This window comes from Bos indicus x Bos taurus, chromosome 20 (assembly GCF_003369695.1).
Source record: "Bos indicus x Bos taurus breed Angus x Brahman F1 hybrid chromosome 20, Bos_hybrid_MaternalHap_v2.0, whole genome shotgun sequence".
NCBI lineage: Eukaryota > Metazoa > Chordata > Mammalia > Artiodactyla > Bovidae > Bos > Bos indicus x Bos taurus.
In genome coordinates, this window is record NC_040095.1 from 28,555,092 (window position 1) to 28,577,784 (window position 22,693).

A 22,693-nucleotide genomic window follows, 5' to 3' on the forward strand; every position below is an offset into this window, starting at 1 on the left:
CTTTATCTATGTACTGGCTGACCTCCAGATTGGCTATTATCTTGATGGGTCAAAGCAACATATGTTAGGCCATATACTGAAACCTTCACTCATGCTTGGGGAAAAGCAATTCTCTCTGCATAAAATAAACAAGCCTTTGTCATTCGTCTGTGGCATTGGTTCCTCTCCAAGCAATGGCATGCAAATAAAATCAACATTATGAGTAAAACACCATTTTTAGCAAGAATAAATCCTATCTCTATTGACCTCATATTTTAACTTGATGGCCATGATATAGATGGTGTACTGACTTAGTCTGATGCTGTGTAAACATATAGTAATTTTCTTTTTTGTTTTCTATACAGGAAATTGGATGACAGCAATGGTATAGAAAATAGTGGCCCTAGGCACAGAAAAAATGTAAGTTGCTTCCAAATGCTTCCCTTCTAAATAAAATGTAAAATTCAATATGCACAGCCTGTTAATCCATCTCCTTTTTTTTAGTTTCATAAAAGACCTACACATTCACTATGTGCTTGGATATTATAGGGGAATATACTCATTACACAGTAAATAAATGGCATCCTTTTTCCACCAGAGAACATGTAACAACCAATCTAAAAGTGAATCAGTTGCATTGTAGATGTCTGTTTTTTCTTCTGTCACCATAGGCCAAGTTATTTTATAACTTTTTATGTAGTCTTATTTTTTTCTCTCTCTATTTTTCTGGATTCTCCTATTTTATTCTCATATATTCCTATACATCTAGTCTGTGAATGAATCAATATTGGTTTATTTTCTTTACTGATGAGGATCACAATTTCCATATTTCATCATTTTTCTCTTGAGTAGGAACTGTTTGGTTTAGCAATTTTGGATCACCTCCTTCCAGGAATTTTTGCTTTGCTAAAATAATAATAAGTTGTTACAGAATAACCAGGATGTGCTAATTATGCTTCATTATGCTTTATGTAACTCAGGAATCCGTGGGCCAGTGAGTGACAAACATCATGTCAAGAGTCACAGGAAGATGTACAAAGAGTTTGCATTTCAGCTTTATTTCTGCTTCCTGTTAAGAACGTGTGATTTTTTACTTTTAAAAGGATGAAAAGTTTATGTAAAATGCTCAGTAGTAGCTTTGTAAATAATATATGCAATTTCAGATCTACAAATATATTTTCATTCTGTATTTTACACTAAAGCAAGGTAAATTGTATTAAGTATGTGCTATGAGCTATAACCCAGGATAATTAATTTCATTCCAGTCCTTAAGGGACACGCAGAATAGACACCAGCAAAACCAAACAGTACACAGAGTGAATGTCACTCTAGACCTGTTTATAACCAAAGAATTCATTAAAAACAAAGCTTTGCCATTTGTCTTAAAAAGGTTTTTTTCCCAGTCATGTTTACTAGGTGTAGAAGTGTTTGTAATAATTTCATGTAAAGTTCATTCTTCAGTCATATTGAAAAGAAGTGTCATCACGGGGAAATCAGCACTGTCTACCTTTGTTAATGACGGTTAGGGGGCAGTCACCACAAGGAAAACATACTTCTCCTATGAAAACATTGGTTGAAGGCAAAGAAGTAAAACTATACACTTGCCCATCTCCATCTCCACAGAAGCAAATTTCTCAGTCTCATCCCACTCATCTCCACTGTTTTCCCACATTAAGCTAAAGTGATTCTTAGACTTCCTAGAGAGCATTTTTTATTTTAAGCTGTGGGTTTTGGATTTCTTAAGTTACAGCTGTTGTTGATGTTGTAGGACTAAGGTTCACATAGACATGATGTCTCACTGCTGTAGACATGCGTCTGTGTTTCATGGTGGTATCCATGGCTGGCTAAATATCTCAAAAAGCGTCGTTAGTGGTTTCTAATACTAATGTCTTTGTCTGAAATCAAGAAGTGTTAGAGTTGTTCTATGTTGTTGACAGTGCCTTAGGCTTTCTATTGTGTGTATAACTAAATTATTTTATAAAACTCACCGTAACCAAGTTGATTGAAATCTGAATAGCCATGAAAGGTTGTCAGTGGCTTTGAATGGAATATTGGTATCATACAGCAGGATACTAGGTTAGGTTGAAGACAATATGTGAATCCTGCTGGGGGATCCGTGGTGCTTATGAGTCCCCTGTCCCCCAGCTCACAGTGCAGTGGGGATCAGAACAATTACAGGCAAAGAGGGAAGGTTTGGGATGGTGGTGAAGACCCATGGTCTTGGTGACAAAGGGGACTAATGCTTGAAAAAGAGAAGTTCAATTATTTGAAAAAAATACTTTACAGAAATTTGTATGATATTCTGGGTGAAAAAATTATAATAAAATTGAGATAGTGAAAAATTATGCTTTATATGGCATCTTAATTAATGTTAAATAGTACTTAGAAGCTTCTCTGTTGCAGCACTGTGGGGCATAAAACGTGTGAACTACCCACAAAAGTTTTACTGAATAGACTACATCATTAAAGTAATGGCAGGTTTCATCATATTCTTGTCTCAGAGCCACGAGCCAGGCATTTGTTTTGGTTTAGTTAATTATTAATTTGACCAAATGATATTGGGTGGTATCTATATGATGGCACCCAAGCAGTTCACTTAGTTAATCTAACGCATATATATGGAATTTAGAAAGATGGTAACGATAACCCTGTATACGAGACAGCAAAAGAGACACTGATGTATAGAACAGTCTTATGGACTCGGTGGGAGAGGGAGAGGGTGGGAAGATTTGGGAGAATGGCATTGAAACATGTGAAACGTCATGTATGAAACGAGATGCCAGTCCAGGTTCAATGCACGATGCTGGATGCTTGGGGCTGGTGCACTGGGACGACCCAGAGGGATGGTGTGGAGAGGGAGGAGGGAGGAGGGTTCAGGATGGGGAACACATGTATACTAATTAAATAATTTTCTATTAAAGAAAAAAAAAAGAAAAAAAAATCATGCTTTAAAAAAAAAAAATCTGAACAATTTGAATTCAATGAAAAGTTAGTCAGACCCGCTTTTTGACTAAATCCAATTCAAATGCATTTGTGACTAGATATATACAAATCCCCATACAATTTGTAGCTCATATGCAGTATGTACTCTTCTATTTTACCACCATTATTTAGACTAAAATGGTTCTCAAAAAGAAAAATTGCTGTCCCAATGTAAAATAATCTGAAATATTTATGTAGTAAATTGAAATTTTAAGTGTCAGTGTTTGCTATTTTTCCTAGCAAAGAAAATTAAGTTCAGTAACTTTAAGCAGAAAAGGTACTCAGGAAATTAAAGGAAATTAAAGTTGAATTTTGACTTTTCAGAGTCTCTCTGGGGAACCTCCAGAAAATTATTTCACCACTGTTAGGTTAAAAAATGGAATGCTTCCATTAAGTAACCTCATGGTTAACATCATGAATGGATTAACTAAAAATGACCAATTGTAAATTGACTAAAAATACAGAGCAAGCAGAAAAGCTGAAGTAGGAAAATTACGCCACGTTTATATATATTAGACACCTTGGGAATTCTCTTCATCTTTCCAGCTAACAGTTTTGCTGCATATTAAGTAGATTTAATGATGTCTTAAATTCCCAGATATTTTCATATTCAGTTTATGCTCTAATGTAAATCTTCACTTTGTAGTCTTTTTCTCTCTTTTTTTTTTTCTTAGCATCCAGTTACCCAGGCCAAGACCTAAAGTTCACTGTGCCATTTTCTTTTCCTCTATTAACTAATATTTATTAGTCGTGAATTTCTGTTCCTTTGTCCTCTTTAACAGCTCATCAATCCACTCATTGCCTCCCCTACCTCCATGCTCACCAGCTGCAACAGCTAAGGTCATGATTTTCCTACATCAGCCTCATCTACTGTTAATCCATTTTTTGCATTGCTTTGTGTGTGTGTGTGTGCACTTAATTGCTCGGTCATGTCCAACTCTTTGCAACGCCATGGACTGTAGCCTACCAGGCTCCTATGTCCATGGGATTTTCCAGGCAAGAATACTGGAGTGGGTTGCCATTTCCTTCTCCAGAGGATCTTTCCACCTCAGGGATCGAACCCACATCTCCTGCCTTGGCAGGCAGGTTCTTTACCACTGAACCACCTGAGATGCCCCTTTAGCATTGGTGCCAGGCCATATTTCTAAAACACAAATCTCACTATGGAGCATAATGTGCCAGGTCTCATGACAGACCTCTTTAGGCTCCCCTTTGCCATATCTTAATGCTGCAGTTTTCCAAGTCACTAATCTTTCTTCACTGTCTTGATTTAGCCTTGACAAAGAGAGAGTCTATCCAGAGTGCTGCCCACTGTGTGCCTCCCTTTGATGAACTCAAGTTTAGCCTTCAAGACTTGAATCTGATGTTACTTCCTGGCAGATCCCTCATTCCCAGTTGACTCTGTACCATCATATGTGCTCAAATAACTCCACATTTTTTGTGCTTATTTACCTGTATTATACATATGCTTTTATGTGTCTCCTTCCTGGATTCTGATTTTATTTGCTTGTCCCATACCTACCACAGAGAAGGTACATTGTAGATGTCATGGGTGTGTAGTGAATGGATAAATGTATAGGTGAAAATAAAATTTTATAAATTTATACTTATTTTTAGAAGTCCAGGTTCAATGCATGATACTGGATGCTTGGGGCTGGTGCACTGGGACGACCCAGAGGGATGGTATGGGGAGGGAGGAGGGTGGAGGGTTCAGGATGGGGAACACATGTATACCTGTGGCGGATTCATTTCTATATATGGCAAAACCAATACAATATTGTAAAGGTAAAAAATAAAATTAAATTAAAAAAAAAAGAAGAAGAATCTAAATTGTGACATCAGAAGTGAAACAAAATATTTTAACAGAGATAAACCAGTCCTTTGTAACTTCAGTGTTTGCTTCCACTTCTTTGAAAAACAGTAGCAATATAATAAAAACTTCTGTCGAATTTTAATAATGTGTAATAATCTAATGAGCAAAAAGAGTTGTGACTCCTAAACTATTCTACAGGGTATGTTGCTTTCAACTTATCTAAATTCCCATTGTCCTTTATCTTTTATTAGTAGTACAAATGTTAACCTTATTTTTCTCCTTTATTTCAGTATGGTAATGTGTTGACTTTATATATATGTAAAGAATTTTAGCAATTGTAGTTCTCTGCATGGCACTGTAGATATTAGTGTCCACTCCACTAACTTTCTCATTCCTCCTCCCTGCCAATACCTCATAGTACCCTAGAGTATCTCAGAATCCAATTCAAAACTTTATCTTAAATATATTTTTTAGAAAGCTTTCATTGTTTAGTTTTGGTCCCTGTAAGTTTATCTTTACTTTGGTCTCTGTAAGTTTGTATTTGATAATCAGATACATAAAAAAAGAAATGTCAGTTCTGCTCACATACTCCCTGGATTTTCATCTTTGAGGCATTTAAGTAGATTTATGCAAAATTATTTACTGAATCTACTTCTTTGTAGAAAATGAATCTTCTCTAATGGAACAAGTTTTGCAATGAATTAGGTACTTCCGATTAACATTTTTAGGTGGGAGCAAGTTCAAAAGTGTGTGTTCTAGTATTAATTAAAAGGCACACTGGCCTATTATAGCTTTCTCTGAATTAATATTTATTGAATGAATGAAAAATAGACGAATGACTCAATTATTTTGGAATCTTAAATTGTATATATGTATGTTATCTACTTTGATTTTGATTAACTGAATTTATCTTCTCTAGCAGAGATATAAAGAAAACTGGAACTCTCTGTGTATTTCTTTCACATGATATTTAGAAATATATTTGCAGTATATCTGGAAGGTCAGTTACATGTGCAGCTTATCAACTGATTTCTTTATTGATGGTATATCGTATTGTTAAATAGTAATGACTAACATTTGTTGAGTGCTTAGCATGTGACAGGTACTGCGCTAAATACTTTGAAATGTTTTATCTCATTTAATTTCCACATCATCTTATGCTATAGAAACTATTACATATTGTGTTATACATGAGGAAACAAGCTTGAGAGATTAAGTATTTGGAGCTGGGAATTGAAATCCAAGGAGTTCTCCATAATGAGTCTAGGTTAAACAACTATGGTGAACACCTTTGGCCTTCTACTAAGGAGAGTCTTAGAAAAATCAGGCTATTATCTATAAACTGTCTTTTTTTTTAAAAATTTGACTCCTTTAGATGGTTAGTTATATAATAAGTTCCATAATTTTATTCTTAAGGCTTATAGAACCTATGCTGTGGCATATTTATGCTATCCCTGCAGTGGTGCTAAGGAATCAATATATTTTTGCTTGTTTGGAGTCTTTATTTTTTTCCCTAATTTTACTTCTCAATAACTAGTGTGACCATAAAATTTATCATCCAAACAATGAGAATGAAAGAAAGTGCTATTTATAATTTTATAAGGACAAATGGAAAACAGATGGTAAGTCACATTTTTACCTGTAGGTAGGAGCAAAGAATTGAATGGATAATCTAGCCTAGGCACAGCAGTAACATCTTAAGTCTGAATAATAAACACTTTGAAATTCACCTTCAGGGAAAGAACTATCCTTAGTAAATGCCAGGTGAGATGCCTATGAGACAATTTAGTAATCTTAAAGATTTATTACTTTTCAGCAGTACTATAAATGTATCAGCATTCAAAAATGTGATTCACAAGTTGTAAGAGAAGCTAGGAAGCAAAGTTGTATTTTTGATGGCCTGTGAAATGAACTGGACAATTCTTTGGATTTGCTTATCTTCATGATTAATGTGTCATAATGATAATATCCATATGATTCTCAATAAGTCAGGAATGCCTGATTATGCCTTTATAATAAAATTTATTTTTGAAATCAGTGAAGCTCACTCATGACTAATATTGTCAAAATTACTTTTAATCATGTGATTAACCTATAACACCTATTTCTTCATTTCTCATGTCCCAAATGGGAGAAAGCTAGTGAAATTTGTTTATGGTATTGGTTAAAGTCCTTGTATTATTTGGTGTGTTATCTATTATGTTTAAGCACTTTTATTCATAAAAATTGATTCTGCTATTTAATTTGTAATTTACTTCAGAATATAATTAGCACAAATTATTTTTTAAAGATTATTTGATAAACAAATGAAAATATTAGACTTAATAGTATTTGTAATTAACTGTAATGGTACATAATGCTACAAAAATATCACACAGTATAATTACGTGAACTGCTTTTGTGTCTTTTAAGATAGAAATTTGCCCATAAATTTTACTAAAAAAAAAACAAACGAAGCACCGTGGATTTATTACAACATATTTTCAAATAATTGTGGTTTTCTTTTTTTAACATGTATGTCTAAATTCTCACTAACGCCATTCTGCATTATGTAAACAGTACAGAAAATGTTTGTATTAGAATGTTTAAGGTTTTTTTGTTGTGTTAACTCAAAGGATATGCCTAATATGTAATTAAATTCAATAAAATGTACTCTGGATTAAAAATTTAAGCATTATAGAATGTATTTTAAATTTTTAATTATTTAAATGTGAATTTAAAGGCACTAGATAATAGAAAACACTGACTTTTTAAATTATACACACAGGAGATTCAAGTCTTGTCAAACAATTCATCCTTCCCAAGCCCAGCAAAAAAAGTGTACCTACAGCTGGGAATCTGTATTTTAACACATCAAATAGGAAGTTGGAAAGGAATTTTCCAAACATAGTAAGATATATTTAGAAATAAAAAAGACAACAGTGGCCTTGACATAAACGGACATTTAAATAAAATTAATGTATAGGACATATTTGTTTGTCCTGCACAAATTTTTTTTTCAACACTGCAGTGTCATTTTCAATTGATTTTGGTAAAACTGGTTACAAAATATTTCAAAATTTGGAATCTACAAAAATGTCTACTGCTACAAAAGAGAATCAATATTCCAAATAGAGCATTTTAACAGTCAAGGCAAAAAGAAAAACTCATTAGGGAGGATAATAGCATATTTCACTATATATTATATTTGACTCAACTGAATTATATACACATATTAAAATGGCTAATGGCTAATAAATGTTTGTGTTGTAAAGCATTTTAGGTCAATTTAAAGGGGGTGAGTGACTGTATTTGGGTAATGACTAGATTAAACAAACAATGATTGGGGAGATCCACTTCTGGAAAGATGTAGTTGACATATTTCCCCCTATTCTGCTCCCTAAATATAGCTAACAACATTTTGCCTTGTTAAAAAACCAGAAAAATATTCTGAAATGTGAAGAGAAGAATGCAGGCCAACTAGGAACTTTGGGACACAAGGTATGACACACCAATAAGATTCCTGATTTTTTCTTGTTGCCTCATATATTCCAGACTAGGTGCTACAGAAGCCAACAGCCTGGAAATACCAGTGAGTTCAGATCCAGGAAACTCTCTCCCATGAAAGAAATAATCTAGTAAGGCAGAAAAACATTTAGATAGTAACTGTTCTACTCCAGCCAAACACTACCACTGTGGCCCCACCCCCACAACCAGCACAAAAAGCTGAGTGGGGAGACATTTACCCCACCTGGGGGGGTAACACCTGGAAGGGTAACAAGGCCCCCTTCTCACTCCTAGTGGAAGGCTGAAATCTCACTTCCATCCTAAAAGAATGATTTAAAGAAATTCTCTGAGAAGACAGGAATTGTAAAAGAAAAAATTCTGCAATATTATAAACAGAATAATGGCAAGAGTTAAAATATCAGTGAATACAGTCGACTTTCTTTTCCTTTTGACTTTTCTCTATTGTTTTTGATTATTAAAGCAAAAATCACATCATTTCCTGATCTGGTTGTCAGTGTAATGTAAATGTAAAGAAAATATTTAATATCCTTACATTATAAACAGGAGTATAAAGGGACATAAGAGAAGATAAAGTTTCTACACTTCACTCAAACTGGTGAAATGTCTATCAGTAAACTGTAATAAATTATATATTATGATACCTAGAGCAACCGCTAACAAAGATATAAAAAGCCATTTTGGATAAATCAAAATGAAGTGTAAAGCAATGTTCTAGTAACCCACAGGAATGCGAGAAAAAGAAAATGGAATGATGAAATAGTTAAGTAAAAGAATGGAAATGTATGCCATGTAAGAAAGAAAGTAGGAGTGCCAGTTCTCCCCAGAGTGATATACAGATTTACTCATTATAATCCAATAAGATTTTATCCTGAAGATATTTACTAAACAATAAATAAATAAAGCAAAATTATTCTAAAATTTATTTGGAAAGGGAAAAAGAAAAGCTGAAATAATATTTAAAAATCAGGATAAAGTTGGAGGAATTGCTTCATTCAATTTTAAGATTTATTACACAACTGTTAACACAAGACTGTGTGGTTCTGACAGAAGGACAGATATACAGAAAAATGGAACAGAATAAAGAAATCAGAAATAGCCCCATACAAGTACTGCCAAAGAGTCTTTCAACAAATGTTGCTGGAGGAGTTGATTATACAAATGATGACACGCATCTTAAACCACACATGTTTTGCAAAAATATCTCAAAATGGATCACAAATTTCATTATAAGGCTTACACCTAAATCTTCCACAACCATGTTCATTAAGCACTATTCACAATGGCCAAGAGGTGGAAGCAAAGCAAAAATCTGTTAACTTGATGAATTGGATAAACATAGTATAGCCATACTGTTGTTGCTGTTCAGTTGCCAAGTTGTGTCTGACTCTTTGCAATCCCATGGACTGCAGCACGCCAGGTTTCTCTGTCCATCACCGTCTCCTGGAGTTTGCCCAAGTTCATGTCCAATGAATCAGTGATGCCATCCAACCATCTCATCCTCTGTCATCCCCTTCTCCTCCTGCCTTCAGTCTTCCCCAGCATCAGGGTCTTTTCCAATGAGTCAGCTCTTTGTATCAGGTGGCCAAAGTATTGGAGTTTCAGCTTCAGCATCAGTCCTTCCAAAGAATATTCAGGGTTGATTTGCTTTAAGATTAACTGGTTTGATCTCCTTACTTTTCAAGGGACTCTCAAGAGTCTTCTTCAGCACCACAGTCTGAAAGCATGAATTCTTTGGTGCTCTGCCTTATTGTTCAGCTCTCACACCCATACATGACCATTGGAAAGACCATAGCTTTGACTATACAGACTTGCTGGCAAAGCGATGTCCTTGCTTTTTAACACATTGTCTAGGTTTCTCATAGCTTTTCTTTCAAGAAGAAATTGTCAACTAATTTCATGGCTGCAATCACCATCCACAGTGATTTTAGAGCCTAAGGGGAAATCTCTCACTGCTTCCACCTTTTCCTCTTCTATTTGCCATGAAGTCATGGGACTGGATGCCATGATCTTAGTTTTTTAAATATTGAGCTTTAAGTTGGCTTTTTCACCTCTCCTCCTTCACCCTCATCAAGAGGCTCTTTAGTTCTTCTTCAATTTCTGCCATTAGAATGGTATCATCTACATATCTGAGCTTGTTGTTATTTCTCATGGAAATCTTGATTCCAGCTTGTAATTCATCCAGTTTCCCATTTCACATGATGTGCTCTATGTAGAAGTTAAATAAACAGGGTGACAATAAAAAGCATTGCTGTACTCCTTTCTCAATCCTGAACCAGTTGTTTCATACAGGGTTCTGACTGTTGCTTCTTGACCAGTATACTAGCTGTGAGAACTCCACAAATTGTATAAACAGCATAGCCATACAATGCGATTTATTCAGCTTTAAAAGAGAAGGAAATCCTGTTTCCTGCTACAACATGGATGAACCTTGAGGATATTATGCTAAGTGAAATGAGTCAGTCACAAACACTGTATGATTTCACTTCTGTGAGGTATCTAAAATTGTCAAATCCATAGGAAAAAAGGAGAATCATGGTTACTAGGGGCTGGGGAGGAGGGAGGAAAGAAGGTTTATTTGAGAGTACAGAGTTTTAGTCTTGCAAGATGAAAAAGTTCAGACCTTTGTAACAACAATATGAGTATACCTAATACTACTAAACTGTACTCTTAAAAATGGATAAGGTGGCAAATTTTATGTACTTTTTAAAAAAACTACAGTGAACAAACTTACAGGCAAAAAAATAACCTATGAATCCTTTAGTAGAAAAATAGGAGAAAATCTTTGGAACCTAGGGCTTGGTAAAGAGTACACAGAAATGATATCAAAAGTACAATCTGTAAAAGAAAAAAATGGTTAATTATGATCCATCAAAAATATAAACCTTTACTCTGCAAAAGACGTTTTTAAGAAGATGAAAAGACAAACCACACTGGGTGAAAATATTTGCAAGTCACGTATCTGGCCAAGGACTCATTTAGAAAATATAAAGAACCCTCAAAACTCAATACTAACAACAAAACAAACAATCCAAGTAGAAAATGAGCAAAAGGCATGAAGAAGCATTTCACAGAAGAGTACATATAAATGGTAAATAAGTACATACAAAGGTGTTCAACATCACTAGTTATTATGGAAATAAAGATCGCAAAGAGCTATCACTACATACGTATGAGAATAGCTAAAATAAAAAATATTGACAATACAGACGCTGACACGGATGCACAGAATGAGATCTTATATATTGTTTGTAGGAATGTACAGACCTGGAGAATCCCATGGGCGGAGGAGTTTGGTAGGCTGCAGTCCATGGGGTCGCGAAGAGTCGGACAAGACTGAGCGACTTCACTTTCACTTTTCACTTTCACTTTTCACTTTCATGCATTGGAGAAGGAAATGGCAACCCACTCCAGTGTTCTTGCCTGGAGAATCCCAGGGACCGGGAAGCCTGGTGGGCTGCTGTCTATGGGGTCGCACAGAGTCGGACACGACTGAAGCGACTTAGCAGCAGCACAGACACTGAAAGATGGTGCAGCAGTCTCTTAAAAATAATAAACGTGACACAGCAACCACATGCCTAGGCATTTATCTCAAAGGAATGAAAACATAGGTTCACACTAAAAACCAGTACATGACTGTATACAGCAGCTTTAATTATCGTAGCCTGAAACTGAAAGCAACTAAATTGTTTTGCAAGGGTAACTATTGATATTTAAGCAATCTGCACTACATCCACACCATGGAATATTGCTTAGAAATAAAAAGGAACAAATATGCAACAACTTAGATGGATTTCAAGGTTTGCAGTTAATTATGTAACTAATTATGCTGAGTGAAGAAGCCCGTCTCAAAAGGTCTGATTCCATTTCTATGAAATTCTTGAAATGAGAAGATGATAAAGATGGAAAACAAACTAATGTTTGCAATGACAGTAAAGAGGTAGAACTAAGATACTTGTAATGATGTCTTACTTTTGTATCTCAGTGTTTACATGAACCTTGTTGTTGTTCAGTCCCTAAATCTTGTCCAAATCTGCTACCCCATGGACTGTAGCATGCTGGGCTCCTCTGTCCTCCACTGTCTCCCAGAATTTGCTCAAATTCATGTCCACTGAGTCAGTGAAGACTAGAGATCTCTTCAGGAAGATTAGAGATACCAAGGGAACAATTCATGCAAAGATGGGCTTAATAAAGGACAGAAATGGTATGGACCTAACAGAAGCAGAAGATATTAAGAGGTGGAAAGAATCCACAGAAGAACTATACAAAAAAGATCTTCACGATACAGATAATCACAATGGTGTGATCACTCACCTAGAGCCAGACCTCCTGGAATGTGAAGCCAAGTGGGCCTTAGGAAGCGTCACTACTAACAAAGCTAGTGGAGGGGAAGGAATTCCAGTTGAGCTATTTCAATCCTAAAAGATGATTCTGTGAAAGTGCTGCACTCAATATTCCAGCAAATTGGAAAACTCAGCAGTGGCCACAGGACTGGAAAAGGTCAGTTTTCATTCCAGTCCCAAAGAAAGGCAATGCCAAAGAATGCTCAAACTACCGCACAATTGCACTCATCTCACACGCTAGTAAAGTAATGCTCAAAATTCTCCAAGCCAGGCTTCAACAATAAGTGAATGTGAACTTCCAGATGTTCAGGCTGGTTTTAGAAAAGACAGAGGAACCAGAGATGAAATTGCCAACATCCACTGGATCATCGAAAAAGCAAGAGAGTTCCAGAAAAACATCTATTTCTGCTTTATTGACTATGCCAAAGCCTTTGACTCTGTGGGTCACAGTAAACTGGAAAATTCTGAAAGAGATGGGAATACCAGACCACCTGACCTGCTTCTTGAGAAATCTGTATACAGGTCAGGAAGCAACAGTTAGATTTCGCAGAAGGGGACAAAAGAAGATGAGATGACTGGATGTTATCACCGACTTATGGGTTTGGGTGGACTCCAGGAGTTGGTGATGGACAGGGCAGCCTGGTGTGCTGTGGTTCATGAGGTCGCAAAGAGTCCAACATGACTGAGCGACTAAACTAAAATTATTTACAATATTGTAGTGGTTTTGGCATACATTGACATGAATCAGCCATGGGTGTACATGTGTTCTCCATCCTGAACCCCTCTGCCACTTCCCTACCCATCCCTCCCTCAGGGTCATCCCAGTGCACCAGTCCTGAGCACCCTGTCTCATGCACCAAACCTGGACTGGCGGCCTATTTCTCATGTGGTAATACAAGTGTTTCAATGCTATTCTCTCAAATCTCTCACCCTTGCCTTCTCCATAGGGTCCAAAAGTCTGTTCTTTACATCTGTGTCTCTCTTGCGGTCTCGCATATAGGGTCATTGTTACCATCTTTCTAAATTCCATATATATGCGTTAATATACTGTTCTGATGTTTTTCTTTCTGACTTCACTCTGTATAAAAGGCTCCAGTTTCATCCACCTCATTAGAACTGATTCAAATGCATTCTTTTTAATGGTTGAGTAAAATTCCATTGTGTATACGTACCACAGCTTTCTTATCCATTCTTCTGCCTATGGACATCTAGGTTGCTTCCCTATCCTGGCTATTGTAAACAGTGCTGCAGTGAACATTGGGGTACATGTGTCTCTTTCAAGTCTGGTTTCCTCGGTGTGTATGCCCAGCAGTGGGATTGCTGGGTCATATGGCAGTTCTATTTCCAGTTTTTTAAGGAATCTCCACACTGTTCTCCATAGTGGCTGTACTAGTTTGCATTCCCACCAACAGTGTAAGAGGGTTCCCTTTTCTCCACACCCTCTCCAGCATTTATTGCTTGTAGACTTTTGGATAGCAGCCATTCTGACTGGTGTGAGAGGGTACCTCATAGTGGTTTTGATTTGCATTTCTCTGGTAATGAGTGATGTTGAGCATCTTTTCATGTGTTTGTTATCCATCTGTATGTCTTCTTTGGAAAAATGTCTGTTTAGTTCTTTGGCCCATTTTTTGATTGGGTCATTTATTTTCCTGGATTTGAGCTGCATGAGCTCTGTGTATATTTTTGAGATTAATTCTTTGTCAGTTGCTTCATTTGCTATTATTTTCTCCCAATCTGTAGGCTGTCTTTTTACCTTGCTTATAGTCTCCTTCATTGTGCAAAAGCTTTTAAGTTTAATTAGGTCCCATTTGTTTATTTTTGCTTTTATTTCCATTACTCTGGTGTGGGCCATAGAGGATCCTGCTGTGATTCATGCCAGAGAGTGTTTTGCCTATGTTTTCTTCTAACTCACAACTTTTAAGTGTGCTTTTTTCTTCAGTTGACAGCAGTTATACAAAAGATAGAAATTATTTATAAATAATATATATAATATAATTTGCATATATAAATTATATATAAATAATTTCTATTAAATCTCTCATTGTTCTCCACCAGAGCTACAAGAGCCAGTTTAGCTTTCTGCTGACAAGAAAAAAATGTTATTTTATTTTGGAAATAAATCCATAATCAAGGTTCAATCAAAACGTTGCCCATTTATAAAAATATATCTGCACACACAAAATACGAGAGTACATATATATATATATATATATGTATATATATATTACCATTCGTGTCACCTCCCTATCCTAATTACATTCACTCATGTATTTGTTTCTTTGAATAGGGGTTCTGGGGCCATTATAGTAGCTGTCATGTGGAGCAGGAGATAAGGGTGATCAACCAGGGTTCACAGTGATTATAGTGGCAGGAGACAGTTTGTGGCTAAGACAGTATTCAGCACTCTAAGTTTGCAAGTGAGACAGACACCAGTCTCTTGATGACACTCTTCTAGGTCAGATAGCTCAGAATGCATTAAAATTCTGAGTTAAGAAATATTCTGTTTTAAAAACGTCTTCTGAAATTCTGAAAACAATGATCAAATTATAGTCTAATTTTGCTTTCAGTGATGCACTGAAGTTTCCTTAGCTGGTGCAAAGAAAAATCTTTAGTTAAAAAAAAAAAGAGTTAAAGCTCTATAAAATATGTATATTTTATCTAAAGAGAAATAAAAGTTTTGTGCTCTTTTAAAATGTTACAAAAGTATACGAAGAAATGACAGAAATAATACAAATTTATATGGAGAAAACCACAATTTACAAAACTGGTTCTTATTTATGGATATTAGATTTCTGGTTTCACACCTATTAAGTGGTGCCTTGCTATTTTCTATGGTATTGTTTGGATTTAATTCATGGTGAAAGTACAGTCTGGGTTCATGATGCAAAAATGTGTACATTAAAGTCAGTTGTAGAAAGAAATGATATTCCTTTGTTAAATGGCAGCAGACATTGTATTATTTGGGGTACTTCTGAAAGAGATGGGAATACCAGACCACCTGACCTGCCTCTTGAGAAACCTATATGCAGGTCAGGAAGCAACAGTTCGAACTGGACATGGAACAACAGACTGGTTCCAAATAGGAAAAGGAGTACGTCAAGGCTGTATATTGTCACTCTGTTTATTTAACTTATATGCAGAGTACATCATGAGAAACACTGGGCTGGAAGAAGCACAAGCTGGAATCAAGATTGCCAGGAGAAATATCAATGACCTCAGATATGCAGATGACACCACCCTTATGGCAGAAACTGAAGAGGAACTCAAAAGCCTCTTGATGAAAGTGAAAGCAGAGAGTGAATAAGTTGGCTTAAAGCTTAACATTCAGAAAACTAAGATCGTGGCATCTGGTCCCATCACTTCATGGGAAATAGATGGGGAAACAGTGGAAACAGTGAAAGACTTTATTTTTCTGAGCTCCAAAATCACTGCAGATGGTGACTGCAGCCATGAAATTAAAAGATGCTTACTCCTTGGAAGGAAAGTTATGGCCAACCTAGATAGCATATTCAAAAGCAGAGACATTACTTTGCCAACAAAGGTTTGTCTAGTCACAGCTATGGTTTTTCCAGTGGTCATTATGGATGTGAGAGTTGGACTGTGAAGAAGGCTGAGCACCGAAGAATTGATGCTTTTGAACTGTGGTGTTGAAGAAGACTCTTGAGAGTCCCTTGGACTGCAAGGAGATCCAACCAGTCCATTCTAAAGGAGATCAGTCCTGGGTGTTCTTTGGAAGGAATGATGCTAAAGCTGAAACTGCAGTACTTTGGCCACCTGATGCGAAGAGTTGACTCATTGGAAAAGACTCTGATGCTGGGAGAGATTGGGGGCAGGAGGAGAAAGGGACGACAGAGGATGAGATGGCTGGATGGTGTCACCGACTCGATGGACGTGAGTCTGAGTGAACTCTGGGAGTTTGTGATGGACAGGGAGGTCTGGCGTGCTGCAATTTACGGGGTCGCAAAGAGTCGGACATGACTGAGCGACTGAACTGAGCTGAACCTGACTTTAAACCATGTGAAATGTGTCTATCATTCTTACTTTTCTGTTTTAATCATAGAAATTTGCCAAAGTACTAATTATTTTGTATCTGTGCCCCTACCATTGTGGATTAAATGGGCCCCGATTACATAATACGTTTCAGAAAAGAAATCAGTATCCATAGGATTGAGTCTAGGCTGGAAACTTCTCAACCCAAATGAGACATTAAAAGACAGGCACCCTTATACTGGAGAGACTTGAGAAAGAATGTTGCCAAATGAATGGACTATGACACAGTTGAATTGCAAAATCCTGTGATCTGTGGCAAACAGTTGACTTCTATGAGTTTTGAACCACTGAGAATCAAACAAAAACTTAACGTGTTCATTTTCTACCTGGCTTTCCTTTTACACCACATAGAATTCGGTAGAGTTTACTAATTTATACCTAGCAAAACTGTTGTAAACTAGTTATCTAGTGAGGGAGAAAGCTGGGCATCAGCCAGTCCTTTACTTTAGCCTCAGAAACCTCAAGGACTTACCTTTGGGGAAGGAAATTAAGGTGTTTAAGAGAGATCATAATTTGAAGCTGGGTTGTTTTCTTAGAATTAGGTCACAGTTGGGCTGAGAGAAGGGCATCCATGTATTCCCGTGTTTCTTCCCAGGCTCCATGCTCACGTGCTTGGTTTCTAAGCCCTGTCTGACTCTGCGACCCCAAGGACTGTAACCCACCAGGGTCCTCTGTCCGTGGGACTTATTCTGGCAAGAGTAGTGGAGTGGGTTGACATCCTACTCCAGGGGATCTTCTCAACCCACAGAACAAACCCAGCATCGTCTCCTGCTTTGCAGGCGGATTCTTTACTGCTGAGCCACCAGGGAAGTCCCAGGCTCTCTCCCATTCCAAATTCTAGTTTTGTGTGTCTTGAAAGACAGAATAGGAATAGCAAGAATGTGGGAATTAAATTCTTGTATTTAAGTGATACAGAGCATTCTTTTCACTTCATTTCATATCCTCTTCTGTGACAATACCAAGAGCATTTTTGCAATAAGTGTTACTGAAATTTTCTTTGCTCATTTTTCAGTGTGTGTTTATAAAAGGCCCTCAGCACCACTTAAGATTCAATTAACATTGTTATGAAAAATATTTTATGTACATTATTTCATTCAAATCATGGGAATGACTGTAAATGCTCTGAGAAAAGCTTGTTTATGCCTTCCACAAGCAATTATTGAGGATTTACTTTGCTCAGTAGGGTGCTAGCCACTGGGAATACACAGATGAAAGAAGCAGGTCCTAAAGAATTTACAGGCTAGAGCTGGGGGCGGGGGGAGGAATTAAGCAGCAATTTTCAGTACAATGTGAAAAATGCTTTCTTCTTTGCTGAAAACTTTCTGGACAAGAAAAGAAAATAAAATACAGAAGAGATCTTATCTAGGTAGCCTTCATTAAAATGGAATTACCCTCCCAAAGGCTTTAGTGCAAAAATGAATACCTTCTCAAAAATTCTCAATTTTGACAATTTGTGACAGTATTTCAGAGTTCAGGCTCTGGTTTGTCCCTCTAACTTCCTTTTTAGGCTATGATGATGCTGCCTCAGCTGTACTGCCTGGGTTAATTGCCACTATTTTGGGGACAGACCTGGCACCATGAATCTTGGAAGAGGCTTCTGCTTTCTTTCTGATTCATTCTAAGATGTGGAATAGTTTCCTTTCTCTTTATTCATCATGACATAGAAAATATTTCCCAGATGTTATTGAAGGCTTGACCATACTGGAAGGGAAATATCACATATAATAAAATTTATAATTATTCAATGATAAGCCCTATACTACAGAGTTCTTACCTAACTTCATTCCTGCTTAAATCCAGCCTGCCTCTACCAATAGCACTCCCAATGTCTCTCTTAGAGCCCAGGCTGCATGTCCAAAATGTTTAGAGAAGATGAAAGCTTTTCAAACTTTTCTGCCTGTGGCATACCACTGCAGGTTGATTTTCTTCCCCAGAATTAACATCTTACCAGTATGACTGACTGTACAATAATTCATTGAGGGAAAATTCCACTCTTGCTCATAAAACAATACAGCCAAACAATCCCATAGTAGTGTGAGATCAGTATATTTCCTGAATTCTGAATTGTAATAATGTGATATGTGGATCACAATAAACTGTGGAAAATTCTGAAAGAGATGGGAATACCAGACCACCTGATCTGCCTCTTGAGAAATTTGTATGCAGGTCAGGAAGCAACAGTTAGAACTGGACATGGAACAACAGACTGGTTCCAAATAGGAAAAGGAGCTCGTCAAGGCTGTATATTGTCACCCTGCTTATTTAACTTATATGCAGAGTACATCATGAGAAACGCTGGACTGGAAGAAACACAAGCTGGAATGAAGATTGCTGGGAGAAATAGCAATAACCTCAGATATGCAGATGACACCACCTTTATGGCAGAAAGTGAAGAGGAACTCAAAAGCCTCTTGATGAAAGTGAAAGCAGAGAGTGAAAAAGTTGGCTTAAAGCTCAACATTCAAAAAACGAAGATCATGGCATCCGGTCCCATTACTTCATGGGAACTAGATGGGGAAACAGTGGAAACAGTGTCAGATTTTGTTTTTCTGGGCTCCAAAATCACTGCAGATGGTGACTGCAGCCATGAAATTAAAAGATGCTTACTCCTTGGAAGGAAAGTTATGACCAACCTAGATAGCATATTCAAAAGCAGAGACATTACTTTGCCAACAAAGGTCTGGCTAGTCAAAGCTATGGTTTTTCCTGTGGTCATGTATGGATGTGAGAGTTAGTTAGACTGTGAAGAAGGGTGAGCGCCGAAGAATTGATACTTTTGGACTGTGGTGTTGGAGAAGACTCTTGAGAGTCCCTTGGCCTGCAAGGAGATCCAACCAGTCCATTCTGAAGGAGATCAGCCCTGGGATTTCTTTGGAAGGAATGATGCTAAAGCTGAAACTCCAGTACTTTGGCCACCTGATGTGAAGAGTTGACTCATTGGAAAAGACTCTGATGCTGGGAGGGATTGGGGGCAGGAGGAGAAGGGGACGACAGAGGATGAGATGGCTGGATGGCATCACTGACTTGCTGGACGTGAGTCTGAGTGAACTCCGGGAGTTGGTGATGGATAGGGAGGCCTGGCGTGCTGTGATTCATGGGGTCGCAAAGAGTCAGACACGACTGAGTGACTGATCTGATCTGACCTGATACCTTGTCAAAAACAGTCATATTCAGGATGGGATACATGGAATTCACTGCATTTCCATTTTGGGTCTCTTCCCATCAAAAACAAACAAAGAAAACTAAATTTAGCGTCTTATTTCAGCAAGATTCTTCCTGTTTGCTGTGTGTAAAAATGAAACCAACAACACGAAAGTGAACAAAATGGAACTTTGAAGGATCTAGGGAACTTTAACAAACTCATCATCAAAAAATGATGAGCATCATATTAGTTTGCCAGCCTAAACTATCCTGGGTATAACAGGTAGGATAATAATATAAGAAGAATAAATGGGTATGTTCATGAATAGTCAACTATTCATATGCTCATACATTCAAGAATGCACACTGGAATGTGCATTCTTGGTCTTGGGATGGACCAAATGCCTGGAATCGTTCTTGGTCTGGGAGACAGAGGGGCAATTAAATGTGTACGTCATGGAATTTAGCTTCTGGGGAAAGATAGATAAACTAAGAGGCAAATAAAAAATACATTAACTGGGATTAATACATGCTACAAAAATAAAGTAGATGATGAAAGATTAACTTGTGCTTTTATTTGAGATATACTGGTTAGAAGTCTTTTCTAGAGGAAGTCCATACAGAGACCAGACATGCCCAGTAGTCCTGTGCTCCAGGACAGAATGACAGAATGAAGGATAAAAAGCACCTAGACCCAAAGATAATAATGTGCTTGATGTGTCCAGTGAGTAGCAAGAAGTTCAGTATAGCCAGAATAGACTGAATGTGGATGAAGGGTAGGAAATAAGGGATAAAATTAGCCAAGGAACACATAGGGCATAGAGAGAATTTTAATTTTATTCTCAGTCACGTGAAAGTTAGAATTAGGTACAGCTGCAAATGATGAAAAATTTATATTTAGACTAGCTTCTGAAAGACAGAAGATTGCTTGTCTTTCATATAAAGACATCAATATACAGGCATCAAAAATTTCAAAAAATTGGCAGGGTCATAGCTCCTTCTATCTTGCTCTTCAGTTATGCTCAGAATGGCTTTTAGCCTCAGGAACTGAGATGACTGAAGGAGCTCCAGCTATCAACTCTGCATTTCAATAATCAGAAAGTACAAGGGAACAAAGAAAATGCTTCTACAGATAAGTCCCCTACATACAAATGTTGCAAAATTTCGGACGTGAACGTGTGTTCAAATGTCCAATCATATAAGTTAGTTCACGCATCTAGTGTACATTGTCACGTGCATCCATCCTCTACAAGTAGTTGCGCTTTGGTGTATTTTATTATACAGTATTTTATTAGAGTGGGGCTTCCCTTGTGGCTCAGATGGTAAAGAATCTGCCTGCAGTGTGGGAGATCTAGGTTCAATCCCTGGGCTGGGAAGATCCCCTGGAGAAGGGAATAGCTACCTACTCCAGTATTTCTGCCTAGAGAATTCCATGGACAGAGGAGCCTGGCAGGAAATAGTCAGTGGTGTTGCAAAGAGTCAGACGTGACTGAGCAACTAACACACACACACTGTTGTATAGAGTGCAGTAGTACCAGATCTTTATCTGAAGCCCAGGATGTCCAGAAGCAAGTGTAAAAGCAGCAGTAATGTAGCTGGTACTGCTAAGAAGCATCAGCAGTTGTTCTGTACTACTGCATTCTTCAAGGTACTGTACTGTAAGATTAAAAATGTTTTATTTTTGTTTGCTTTTTAATGTATTATTTGTGTAAAAATATTGTAAACCTATTACAGTACGGTACTAAATAGCCAATTGTGCTAGGTGGGTACCTAGGCTAACTGTTGGATGAACAAATTGGACTTAGGAAAGTGCTCTTGGGATGGAACTCGTTCCTATGAAAGGGACTTACTCTATTTATAAAGTTATATCCCCAAAAGTGCTCAAGATATTTTTAAATTAAAAATACACTTGACTTAAATGCTGTTTTAGTTTCTGGTGTATGGCAAAGTCATTCAGTTATAAATACATACACATTTTTTTTTTCCATGATGGTTTATTTCAGGCTATTGAATACAGTTTCCTGGGCTATACACTAGTAGGTCCAATGGTTTATCTATTTCATATATAATAGCTTGTATCTGCTAATTCCAAACTCCTAATTTATCCCTGCCCCATGCACTTTCCCCCTTGGTAACCATAAGTTTGCTTTCTATGTCTGTGAGTCTGTTTCTATGTCATAAATAAGTTCATTTCTGTCCTGTCTCGGATTCCACACACAAGTGATATCATACAGTATTTGCCTTTCTCTTTCTGACTCAGTATGCTAATCTCTAGGTCATGTGTGCTGCTGCAAACGGCATTATTTCATTATTTTTTAAGGCCAAGTAGTAGTATTCCTTTGTATATTATTACCACATCTTCTTTATCCATTCATCTGTAGGAGGACATTTAGGTTGCTACCATGTCTCAGCTATTATAGTGCTGCTATGAACACTGGAGTACATATATCTTTTTTTTCCAGATATATACCCAGGAGTAGGATTGGTGGATCATATGGCAACTTTATTTTTAGTTGTTTTAAGGAACTTCCATTCTGTTTTCCACAGTGACTGCATCAATTTATGTTCCCATCAACACTGTAGGACGGTGCTTTCTCCACACTCTCTCCAGCATTTGTTTTTTAATGATGGCCATTCTGATTAGTATGTGGTGGTACTTCATTGTAGTCTGATCTGCATTTCTCTAATAATTAGTGACGGCCATCTGTATGTCTTCTTAAGAGAAACGTCTGTTTAGGTCTTCTGCCCATTTTTGGATTTGATTGTTTGTGTTTTTTCTGCTATTGAGTTGTATGAGCTATTTGTATATTTTGGAAATTATACCTTTGTAGGTTGCATGGTTTGCAAATGTTTTCTCCTAGTCCGTAGGTTGTCTTTTTGC

The 22,693-nt window shown here is 37.1% G+C and overlaps 1 protein-coding gene across 7 annotated transcripts in view; it reads left to right on the forward strand.

The window, feature by feature from the left end:
- EMB (embigin) overlaps nucleotides 1-7,445 on the forward strand; it is a 65,990-nt gene extending 58,545 nt beyond the window's left edge. For 5 of the 7 annotated variants that reach the window (XM_027520041.1, XM_027520043.1, XM_027520045.1 and 2 more), the window contains 2 exons: nucleotides 345-399; nucleotides 960-2,324. In XM_027520041.1, the coding sequence (XP_027375842.1) occupies nucleotides 345-399; nucleotides 960-977 (73 nt within the window). In that variant the 3' untranslated portion in view covers nucleotides 978-2,324. Of the gene's footprint in view, nucleotides 1-344; nucleotides 400-959; nucleotides 2,325-4,235 lie in introns of those variants that run through there. The other 2 variants (XM_027520044.1, XM_027520047.1) reach the window with 2 other exon arrangements.
- Nucleotides 7,446-22,693: the final 15,248 nt, after the last annotated feature.